Raw genomic sequence first — 12,132 nt, 5'->3', positions numbered from 1 at the left:
CACGAATCTAAAACGAGTTCACAGAAGCCGGAATAAAGCCCCTTGATCGATGCGCTCCGACAAATGGTCGGCGGAACACGTCATTGAGGGTCTTTAATGCCGGCATGCGCCGCACGTGCACTCGGGGCACGTGCGTTAGTTCTCCACCGTACTTCAAGCAGACGAACTTCGGCGCGCCATGAGAAGACATCCTATCCGATAAATATACACAGGTTATGCGCGATTCTTGTCTTATTTTTCTTCTTTGCATATTTACTCTCCTTGAAGTAATTATAATTTTTTGGTTTTTCTCACCGCTTGATTATTCGCCCATTCTGTTTTGTTGGCACGTGCCATAGTTGTGAATCGTCGTCGTCATAATGTCACGTGAAAGGCCTTTCGAACAGATCAGTGTCCCATTTTCGAACAGCTCAGCCCCTACGGTCTGTTCCATACCAGCGCAAGCGTACCGGGTACAATGAACTACTTCTACGACCTTGTGGACGCCTTCATCGACACGTGCGACCCACGAGTGAGGAATTGGCCGCTGATGGGTAATCCCACACCGATGCTATTCTTGATGCTCGGCTACTTCGCGTTCTCGATCTGGTGGGCCCCGTGGCTGATGCGAAGCCGCGAACCACTCCGCGTACGCGGACTGGTCCAGTCGTACAACCTCGCCATGGTCATCTGGAACGCTTACTTCGTCGTGGCCATGGGGCGGCTGTCCTACTTCCACGAGGACGCGCGGAAGCGCTACAGCTGGCTCTGTCAGGGACCTGACTACACCCGAGGAGGGCTGCCCTTGCTCAGCCTGGCCTGGTGGTACCTCATCATGAAGCTCGCTGAACTCTTCGACACGGCGACTTTCGTGATGACCAAGAACCTGAATCACGTGACTGCGCTGCACGTCTTCCACCACGCGGCCGTCGTGGGCGTCATGTGGATCTCCGTTCAGACTGGCGTCGTGGGGCAGAACGTTTTCTCCATGGTCTTAAACGCCCTCGTGCACGTGCTGATGTACACGTACTACTTCCTCACCACGCTCGGACCCGAAGTGCGCAGGTGGCTCTGGTGGAAACGCTACCTGACTCAGGTCCAGATGGCGCAGCTCACTTCCTTCGTGCTCTTTGGAGCCGTGCCCCTCTTCGTGGACTGCAGGTTCCCGCGATGGATGGCGCTGCTCATGGTTGGAGTGCCGTTGGTGCTGCTGGTTATGTTCTGCGCCTTTTACCGACGATCGTACGCGGCCAAGAAAAGCCTCGGACGGCTGGGAGACTGCCTTCATGTTGATGCGCACTCGAAACGCGGCTAACATTCACCGTGCACCAAGTCGTGGGTTGTGTTGTGTAAAAATAAATCATTTGGTTAAGCAGCTTACCTGAAAAAAAAAAAAAGACGCGCCCACACAAACACGAATGATCAGTACATACACAGGCGCCGATTTCAAATTCGCTGCCCAACCAAAGCATGGATTATCGACTAGCTCTTCAGCTCGTGCTAAGCATAAACAAATGACCGCTTTCAATACGGCTTTTAATGAATCCTGTCATGTTTTCTGTTACTGCATGTGATGATGTGTAGACCATGCGGCAAATTCTTCCGCTGGGATACCTACCACGCACTCTCCGGGGGCACACCATTTAGTTAAGCAGTGCTCCGACAAATGTATGTGCAGCAATAACATCATGACACGAGTTTCCAATAGAGCGACACGGCAATTCTCTCAAAGAAAATGTGAAACTGCTTATTATTTCTTCTTTTAAATGATACCTGACGAGCTGTCCTGCATCTTCTAGACAATGAAAAACTCCATGGCGTCAAATTCTGCCACGTTGGCATTTTGAACCATTGAGACGAGCCATGTGAGCCGATGAGGAGTGACAAGACAGAGAATTCAACAATATGGCGGAACTTTACAGTGTCATGCCACCCGCTTTCGTTGTTGAATGTCTAGTATACGTGCGACTGTGCTTCGTATATACCGTTTGGCATATAGTTATGTCGGTTGGTGAACAGTAAAGAAAGGTTGTCATTGCCTTGATATGGCAATTACTTTCGGGGATACTTACTTTCATGATATTTCGAGCGACTGTATCCCCGGACGCGTCAGCGTCTACGAGCGATAGCGCTCCTGGCACAATGACGAACCCGCTGGCTGTTTTGGAAAAGTGCCTGCGAGGAACGCTGTCTCCCGTACACGTCGACGCGTTCGGTGCCGGTCACGCGAAATCTCCATGAATGATCGCCGAGAATACCACCCTTACTTTGCTATTGCGCCAAACGAGAAATTGTAAACCGAGTGACAACGAAGACGGAGAACAATGAGCCAACGTCTCGTACAGAGCGTCAGTTTTCCATTACTGCAATGGTGGCGCCAACGTATGGCGGCGTGGTCGGTATCGAATGTCCGCATGTGGCCTCCGAGGTTGCAACGGCGCACCCGTGCGATCTCGGAGGCCACGGTCACCCGCAGAATTACCTCCAGCAACGCAGCGTGCGTCGGAACCCCAAAGCGGCCATATTACGAACCGGGCATCAGAACGTGCAGCTGGAATCCGGCGTCCATAGAGCCGGCAGTAAAGAGAGAGGAACGAAGAGGGAATTGTGTAGGGCATGGAGTTTCCTACAAAAATTACTAGAGGGAACTCTGGCGCTGCAGTCGTTGTCCTACCATGGGAATGAAGGGAAGTACATGGATTTGTCTGATCTTCGTGCTTGTGGATTCAGACGTTCTTGTGGCTTTGTATATTACGCTATATAAATCTTATTGTCCTATATTTCAGCGCAATCTATATTCTTCGAATGCAGAAGACACCGGGAACGCGTATCATTGCTATTATTTGCAAGGATTGAGCTTGTCCAGGTGGTCAAATCGAAACGCGCCAAGCGTCTCAAGGCAATGGCATGCCCGCGATAAATTCGCAAGGGCGTTTCATTCGCTTGTCGATGCATGCGTCCGTGGCTTAATACAATAAAGAAAAAAAAAGCGTCCGTGGCTTAATGGTTTCCGTATCTGGCTTCTGCGCTAGAGTCCCTGTGTTCGAATCCTGACGTCTGGCAATATTAATGATGTTTATTTAATTATTTATTATGCAATACACTGTTGAAAATGACGAGTTTACAAAGTCACGAAGCCGGTTTGAAGCCAAAAAGACGAAGTTTAGGCAAATCCATGTACTTCCCGTAATTCCCATGCTGGGACGACCGCTCCCGTAGACACTAGCGCCAGAGTTCCCTGTAGTAATTTTTGTTGGAAACTCTATGGTATAGGGAGCTTAACCAAGGTTGGCTACCCTACTCTTGGGCAGCAGAAACTATGGAGCCAGTGCAGAATATTGAAACATATACCGTACAATAGCGGAGGGTATAGAAGTACCACGCATTGGGATATAGTGGAGCGTCCTAATGTTAGTCGGTCGGTCGGTCCTCGGTGATATAGCGCAGCCCCGTCTGGGGGATCGGCCAGAATGGGGCCATGCAAGGGCATGGTGAAACGTTTGAAAAGTCTTGGGTAGATTTCGGGCAGTGGCAAGCCAGACACCTGGACTTACGAAAGGGTTAAGAACTTCCTTATTAAGCTTCGCCGTCTTTCATATATGAGTTGCTCGAATTTTCACACAACTGCAAAAATGGTTTTCTAAAAATTTTGTTATTTGCCATTATTCAATTTATTTCTCAATGTCTGACTAAGTTCTTTAGTGGGTATACGTCATGTTTTAAAGAATCACCACCAACATTAACAAGGGAAAGGTTGGCATTCTTTCTCCACAAATCAACACATATTTTGCTCACCATCTGCCTGAGCATGCCCTATCTCTCTCGCGGTTTTTACATTGATACTGCTATTTTGACTACGCTCCGTTTCATGCGCAGCATGGAACGCTGTAGGTGCTAGCAAGACGACTTGGAGTAGCTGCGTTCGCAACAAGAAATGCATTTGTTTTGTTTTTTTTCTTGCCAGCACTTCAGTGAAACTTCTTTATTTAGGTTTAGTAATAAATTTAAAAGAAATGTTTCAATCCGTAAAAGTCATGAAATCGTGTTTTAAGTCTGCTAATACGTTGCTTGATACAATTTTGCTTTTCATTCTTTTCCTTTTCAGGTTTTTCATTAGCAGCTTAACCCGCCAGCATCGCACGCAGGCTCACACGGCTCGCGCGAGCACGTTGGTGCGACCACGATACTTGACCACGAAACGCGCGGTCGATGACCGAACTTGCGCGCCAAGTATGAAAAATCATTACATTCGTGCTTTCACGGTGTCCAGGAAGAACTAGATAATTGACCGCGATTAAATTTAGAGTAAATGGAGGTGCTGACAGCTATAACCTTCAAACGCGGTATCGTCCATGGGGACGTGTTCTCGGACGGTCACTTTCGGCGATACTATATCACTTTCGCGTGACGTAGCACACGGCGCGTAGACTGATTCGAGCTGTTTCCAGCCAATCAGCTCAACTGGTTTTGTCAAACAGCCAGTCAACGATCAATGAAAGTGATATCTCCGAAAGTGACCGTCTGAAAATATGTGCCCGATGTCCGCCTTTAGTGAGGCAATCACGATGCGCCCCCTGGGGGAGAAGAATACTCGCCCACTCTTCGAACCCACATAAAACGCCGTAACTGGGTACAGCTGTTCCGGCACCGAAGCTCCTGTAAAGTGAGGTCACGCCCACATTTCGGGAGTCAGTACCACGCCCCTCTTGGATTCCGTCGTCTCGATTCAAAGTTCACCAGCGCTGGAATGACAAAGTCTCATTGAGGAAGAGCTCAGGTTCCGTATACAATTACAACATATGAGTGGAGAGCACCCCTCTCTAGGCATACGTGACAGCAAAACCCTTTATCTGCCAGCGCCTTATGGACGGGAGCGGGAAAAACGCCGTGACCGCGCCGTGCTGAAACTGTTTCTGGCCTCAGGGTATCGGCGCCTACCATGTGCAAGCCGTCACGTAGTCCGCATGGGCCACGGAAGAAAGCAAGCGAGCCCGTCACGTTTCCTCGACGTCAACCGATACCAAGGCGCACACACGGGCCGGTACCCATGAGCAGGCGCTGGCAGCTTGTGCACCTCCGCTCACTATGGACTCCTTTTTTTCTTAGTATCGTCGTTGCCTAGTGTCTTTATGTCTTGAAGTCGTTCCCATCGCACGGGAAGCCTCGACGAGAGTGTTTCGCGGCCAAGGTCAACGGCGTTCGGCAAGACGGCGTTGCGAAGGGCTCGATTAATTATCTATGATTGCAGCCGCGGCTCCGATGTACGATAAATAATGTGAAAAAAAAAAATATACACGAAGACACCGACATCTTATTGTGAGATGATGCCGGTGGGGTAACGAGATAGCTCGCAGCTCAAAAAGGTTTTCGAATGGCACCGTATATTATACACTGTAACACAAGTTTCCTATTTTAATTTCTTTCTCTAGTTTTTTTTTTTCAAGAAGCCCAGATGAGGACCTCTTAACTGCCACAACGGAAGGATCCCGGCAGGAGAGGACACGCGTGTTCGGAAGGAAATTTGTAAATATTTCCAGATTTCCTTATGCGAAGAGGAAGGAAGCTTCTTGAGCTCGTTTTTCGATTCGCGCGATTGCTTTCTCTGTCGGCGTACATTCTGTGTTCTGTGTTCTTGCAATTATGCCTTCTTTCAAATTCATCTTAATGGTACTATGACAAAATAGGATTCCTAATAGATCAACACTTTCATACTTCTTCGATTTTCCTGGGCTCTTGTGTATTTGTGTGTGTGCGCGCATGTGTGTGTCAGGCAATTCACAACAAATGCCGGCTTCCAAAATATCAAGCCACTGGGCCTACATTATTTTCAAGAATCTTTCACCTCAATCGCAAGTTGGATGTGTGGTCGATGATTAAGTGAAGCTGGACGCATATTGTGTAACCCTGCAGCCAACACTAGCACCAATGGAAGGCGAACTTAGAACACCGACATTGTAGGATCGACAGCGTATTCGCTTGCTTATTGCATTCCACTTACGTTTTCATTATTGAAGGCCACTTTTTCTGACCGAGACCAACAACTGCCTTTTGTTTCTCATGACTTCAAGAACAACCCAATTTCCTGTAAGTCTTGGTCGGCCTTCCGCGCACTGCGAAAAAAAGAAATAATGCCTGCCTCTCTCGCATCTGCCGGTACCGCGTGCACGTTAGAATTAGTCCGAACTAGTATCCGACAGTTAAAGTACTACCGGCACAGCATAACATGTGCTACATGTAGCTACAAGCGGCCTTCGAATTCGCAGCAACTCGCGCCAAAAGCGGTACTTCTCGCCGTCGTCTTCGAAAAGTCAATGTGTCGCCGCCTCTCATACGGCAAAAATTGCGTAGACATGAATGCCAGGGTGAACAAGTGCAACGTCTGCTCGCTCGCTTCGTGATTCACGCGAAGGTCAACCCTTGGATAATTTCCGTTGAATGCACATCTCTTGTCAAAAGTATACAGGAACTACGTTACCTTCGCAACCGCAAGGCCGGCTACAAGCTGTTTGAGAGAGTTCCCGAGGTATGTCCTAAGTAACAACGCCTTGATGAATGAAAAAGCTATCGCACTAACTATCGAAAGGTCTGGAGTGGTACCCTGTGGATCCCCACGGGAACCACGCCACACAGCCGAACTACATATATGGTGAAGGCATGGAGTTGCCCGTATACTTTTGACAAATGCTGTACATCCGAGGGCAATGCGAAAGCCCGAAGGCCTACCACAAGGTCGCGGTGAACTATAGAAAAAAATATTCAAAGCTTTCTCGCGCTATCACATAGAAAAGCTACTGCGGCGGTAACGAAGCAAGCCAGCTTGGCGTCACCTCTTATTTCTGGGACGCCTTCAGTGTTAACGTTTCGCAGTGGCAAATTTTATTTTTAAGGTATTTATTTATTTATTAGTATTTATTTTTCTCAATAATATCATTTATGAATTCGGAGATCATGCTCAGTACTTTCAGTCAAGGCACTCAGCATAATCTCCGAAGCAGCAGGTCATAGAGTTTACTCGCCGAATTGTGTGGCCGCTGCTGCGATGAAAGGAACTCAAACGAAGATAAACGAACGACAAAACTTCAGTAACAATGTGTTATACACGTATAAAACAAAACAATGAGCTCTTCAGCGGGGAAGCTCTGGGTTTTGCTACGATGCTGATCTGCAAGTGCACCGAGCGGCAGGCTTAGATTAGTGGAACGCTCGACCGGTTGTCGCTCGCACTATCTCTGCCTGAGATTCGTGCTTACCTTATGCCAACCTCAGACATACGCGCTAATGCTGACGCTACCTGACGTCGGTTGTTTGGGATTGCCAACTTTCCCCTTGAACCGAAAACGGGAAAAAAATATTGCGATTTCACTCCGAAATAAAATAACAAACGTTTCGCTTACGTTCTGGTCAATAATGTACTTTTTATCGTTTTTATTTTCGTTTCGTTCAGACACACCAGCTCAAACGCCCTGTAAAAAGGAGCATAGGCAAAATAGGCACATTGTCACAGAAGCCACTGAACACATCTGCATCGCGGCCTCATACAGATTCGACAGAGCGGAACCATCGGTAAAGTTCGTCTGAAGGTCAATTTATCTTCCTTATAACGCCATTGCGCGTAGTGAGAGCCTTCTTGTTGGTGTAGGCGCTTGCGTAGAATCGAACAAACATGACGAGGAAGAAGAGACCCTGGGGTAGACCAATGTAGATGTGAGCGGTCGGGTAGCCGCAGTCGACGAACAACGGAATCGTCGCGTGCAGCATCAAAACGACAAACTGAAACATCTGAAGCTGCGTCAGATATCGCTTCCACCACAAGTAGGGCCGCACTGACGGTCCCAGGAGAGATAACAGGTAGTACGTGTACATGACCACGTGTACGAAGCTGTTGAAGATAACAGTGAAAGCCGCGTGGCCATCCGCTCCGTAGGCGAGCCCGTACCAGCCGCTGGAGACCACCAGGACATGGTGGGCCAGGTGCAGGAACGACACATGCGATTCCTTCTTGCGCAGCACGAAAAACACTGTATCCAAAAAATCCACAACTCTGATCCAAAAGTACATCCAGCAGTGGGTCAGCAGACTCATAGTCTCATCGTCGCGCGCTTCGAAGTCTATGCCTTGACAGAAGAAGCTGTAACCGCCGCCCAAGTAGGTCTTGGACAGAAAGGCTACCACAAAGTAGCAGTTCAAGAGCACCATCGCGGCGTTGTAGATCACGATAACAGGCTTGATGCTTTCGTAGGGCTTTCGCCCCCTCATAAAACGCGGCCCACCTATTTTTACGACGTAAACATAGCCGAGCAAGAGGAAGAGCAGGAACGGAACGTTGCCGACCAGGAACCAGCGGGCGGTGCGCGGGTCCCTCCTGAACCAGCTGCCTTGCGCGGCAGCGGTCACCGACGCAGGGTCCATGGTGCACGATTCGCCGACGTGGGCTGCAGTCAACTTCGCCGTCTCTGTCCGTTTGAGGAGTGCGAACGCATTTCCCGGCGTTTTGAAGTCTTAACGAGCGGCCAGCAGGTAAATGGTAGTTCTCGCTGTACAAGAGGTGCATCAGCGTGAAAGGGAGTCGTCAAGCATTAGTGGCCTGTAGAACTGGGTGTGTGCACGCATGTCGGCACTTGCGCTTTGTGCGCGCGCAAATGCAGCCTCGTTGCGACGACGACCGTGCTTGCCACGTGGCTGCTTTAAATAAGGATTGTCGTTTCTCTGGATGCAGTCATTAAGATGTACGGAAGGTTTCCACGTGTAGTAGATGACACGGGCGCAGAAAAGGGGCACATTAGGAAAGCAATGACACCAAGAAGCATGAACATTCCTTTTCAGCGACATGTGCAAGCACGGATGGTAGCCTAAGACTCTTGTGGACGTCTGCGGAGGAAGATTAACCGGAAATTGCTAACGGGCCGCCAATGGCAAGGTGCAGACGCATAAATCGTCGAGGCTAGCTTTTTGTATGCGGTGTTTCTGGATAGAACCTGTCTTAGCGACTTTGCTATAAAGGAGACTCGCAAGTGCAGGTGAGGTCGAGAGCTGCAGGCCACAACCTGTACCGCATGTACTGTCTTTCTTTTTTCCTTTAGATCAAGTATGGGCCGCCTAGCTCGAGTGAGGAATCAAAATGAGAAGCACGACGGGCCGTCTCTGTTGCCAGCAGTGCTGTACGAAACCATGATCGACCAGCCAGAGCTGCAGTAAACGATAAAAGCGTACGAAGGAGCGCAGCCTGCAATTAGATTATCATATTTGGTGATTGTGTGAGGTCAAAAGTTTTGAGCCCTATCAACTTGCCATAATGCTTGCCAATCGATTACTCTGCAGACCACGGCTTGTTTGCAGGCGCTGAGAGAATAGAGAAAGATAGATAAAGAAGAGGACAGGCAAATAGGTTAATCAGGTTACACCTGTTTTGCTACCGTAGACTGGTGGAGGAGGAAGGGGGCAGAAAAGTAAACAGGAACGGTGAAGGAAAGGAAGTACAAGTGACACGCGCGCACACACACAATCGTGTTTACCGCAGAGACAGAGGCAGTCGCAGAGGTCAGTCTTCTTCAATCTAGCCTCATCCTAATCAGAGATTAGATGCTTTACACTTATACCTGGGGAAATAAACTCAGCAGACTTCAGCGATTCATCTGGCATTACAATCGTAGCGTAGGTTCTCAAGAAATCTTCCCAAAAACATATTGATTGCGATGTTCGCAATGGCTGTCTACTACAGTATTACCTACTCTGGCCTCCGAAATGCATGCGTGCGCCGGCGCCGCTACTTCATAGTTTTTTTGTGGTGCGCGAGAACGCGTACAATTGACCAAGCACGGATCTTACGTGCGAATTGAATGCTTATCACGTCCGGCTACCCAATGTGTGCACATTGCCGCAGGGTCAGCAGTTCGATATGCAGTGGTGGGCGAAGTTTTATTATTATTTTTTTATTCGTATAGTGACTGTTAAGTGAAGCTAATGAACTGGATTTATTGAGTGGGACACTGATGGCCTGACGAAAACGGCGTAACTGAAAGACTGGGCTGTTGGACACAATTAGTTTTGAATTGCTCTGAACTAACAGCCGGTGTAAAAGAAAAGCCCCAAAAAAAGAAGGAAAGCAGGTGTTTTGAAAAGTATGCAGTTATCGGGGGGCTAACAAGAGTCCGACAGCCGTAGCAAAGAATCGAAAATAGAAAACCGCTAAAAGCGCTCCGCTAAAATTTTCGAGCAAATCAATCGACACGAAAGTGGTAGATGGTTAAAAGGTAAACAAGAACCCGGAGCACTTCGCCGACCAAATAAAGATTTAAAAGAAAAGAAGACGTTTCGGCTCCCACACGGGAGCCTTGTTCACAGGTAAAATAAACAAAGGTGTTCGAGCAGCTTGCTTAAATAGTTTGAACACGTGACGCAGGCAGCGCGCATACACTGACGGCAGATTGCCATCGCTCCTGTTGTCTGAATCATGAGGGACTCAAGATAAAGGCGTCGAGATAGCCCTTTTTCCCTGGCAAGGACACGTGCCTTCCCCTAGTCGAGTGCGTGGCCGCTTGAAGCGGCATGCTCAGCTAAAGCACTGGATTTCACATTTTCGTTTTTGACGTCATAATTGTGCTGTTTAAGACGCCTTTCAATGTCACCAGTTTCGCCAATGTACACGTAGTCGCAATCCGCGCACGGGACAACGTACACAACACCTGGGAATTTCTCTTTTGGTAATTTGTCCTTAGCATTGACGAGTGATTGTCGTAGTTTCTGGTTTGGAATGTGTGCCGCTTGAACATTGTATGAACGCAGAATACGGCTTAGAGCTTCACTTGTGAACGGGATATATGGTATTCCGGCGCGCTTTTGACTAGCGGCAGCATAGAGTAACTGCGGACGTGCCACTTGTCGTTCGACAGCATTCAAGAAAGAACACGGGTAACCACAGGCTGATAGTTCCCGCCGTACCACGCTTACGTCGGCTGCGTAGCCTTCTTGTCTCGTGCAGATTTCCTCCGCGCGTCGTAGAAGCGTCGAAACCGCTGCCCTTTTGTGAGAAGCAGGTTGCAAGGAGCCGAAATGCAAGTAGCGTCCTGTGTAAGTTGGCCTTCTGAAAACTGCGAACGACAAAGTAGGCTCCTTTCTTTCAATCAGCATATCAAGGAACGGAAGCTTGCTGTCGACTTCCCCTTCTACCGTGAACTGGATCGCTGCTTCCATGCTGTTTAAGTGCGAAGTGAACGTGAATGATGCAAAAACACTCGTCCACGTAGCGAAAAAATGGCTTCGGAGCAGGGCTGAACGAAGAGAGCGCTCGACTTTCAAGTGCTTTCATTGTCAAGTTAGCGGCGGTTACCGATATAGAAGCTCCCATAGCCATTCCGTGGACCTGTTCGTAGAAACACTTTTGGAACGTAAAGTACGTGTTTGATAAACAGAACTGTAACAGCCGAGCCAGATCCGGTGCATCAATGGGAGATCTCTCGGGTAGAGTTGCATCCGACTCCAGAGCGGTACTGCATACATCCACGACCCAGTTCCGTTGGCACACTAGTAAAAAGCGATTTCACGTCAAAAGAGGCCAAGATGCCGTTTTTATCCAGTACGAGGTCACGGACTTTGTCCATCAAGTCGTAGGAATTGCGTATGTGAGTGGCACGTTGTCCGACAAGGGGCGAAATGACACGATGTAAAAATCCTGATAGCTTGTGCAGGGGCGAACGCGTAAAGTCTACAATTGGACGCATGGGAACGCCTAGCTTGTGAACCTTGGGGAGGCCATAAAGAGCAGGCGCAGAACCATTATGACAAAGTAATGTGAAACACAGTGACTTGCGTTCAGGGGGGACCACACGAAAGACATCGGCCAAAAGCTTCTGGTAGTCTCTTTGCACCTTGGGTGTTGGATCCCGGTCAAGTTGAACGTACGTATTCGTGTCTTCTAACAGCGTCAACATCTTCTGGAAGTAGTCGACTTTGTCCAACAGAACAGTCGCGTTCCTCTTGTCTGCGGGAAGGATCACGACCTTGCAATTTGGCGCTCACCGCTTGACGCTCTTCTGAAGACAGGGACGAAGAAGGGGGGCCCCGCAGTCTGGAGAGAACAGACAAAACACGAGTGCGGGCCTCATCACGGTGCGTGGGATAAACTTGGCTAACGGCGTTCTCCACGGCACATACAAA

The 12,132-nt window shown here is 48.8% G+C and overlaps 1 protein-coding gene and 1 pseudogene across 1 annotated transcript; one reads left to right on the top strand and one right to left on the bottom strand.

Moving 5' to 3' along the window:
- Window positions 1–368: 368 nt before the first annotated feature.
- Window positions 369–1,354, top strand: LOC142577788 (very long chain fatty acid elongase 4-like). Its single transcript, XM_075687239.1, has one exon. It carries the CDS (start codon window positions 458–460, stop codon window positions 1,292–1,294), a length of 837 nt encoding a protein of 278 aa, XP_075543354.1. The 5' UTR covers window positions 369–457; the 3' UTR covers window positions 1,295–1,354.
- Window positions 1,355–7,387: 6,033 nt separating this feature from the next.
- LOC142577787 (very long chain fatty acid elongase AAEL008004 pseudogene) lies at window positions 7,388–8,557 on the bottom strand (annotated as a pseudogene).
- Window positions 8,558–12,132: the final 3,575 nt, after the last annotated feature.

The sequence above is a fragment of the Dermacentor variabilis genome, chromosome 4, assembly GCF_050947875.1.
Source record: "Dermacentor variabilis isolate Ectoservices chromosome 4, ASM5094787v1, whole genome shotgun sequence".
Taxonomy (NCBI): domain Eukaryota; kingdom Metazoa; phylum Arthropoda; class Arachnida; order Ixodida; family Ixodidae; genus Dermacentor; species Dermacentor variabilis.
This window is presented reverse-complemented; position numbering and strand designations above follow the sequence as displayed.

Coding starts and splice junctions, on each gene's coding strand:
- LOC142577788 (XM_075687239.1), top strand. CDS start 458: ATGAACTACTTCTACGACCTTGTGGACGCCTTCATCGACACGTGCGAC.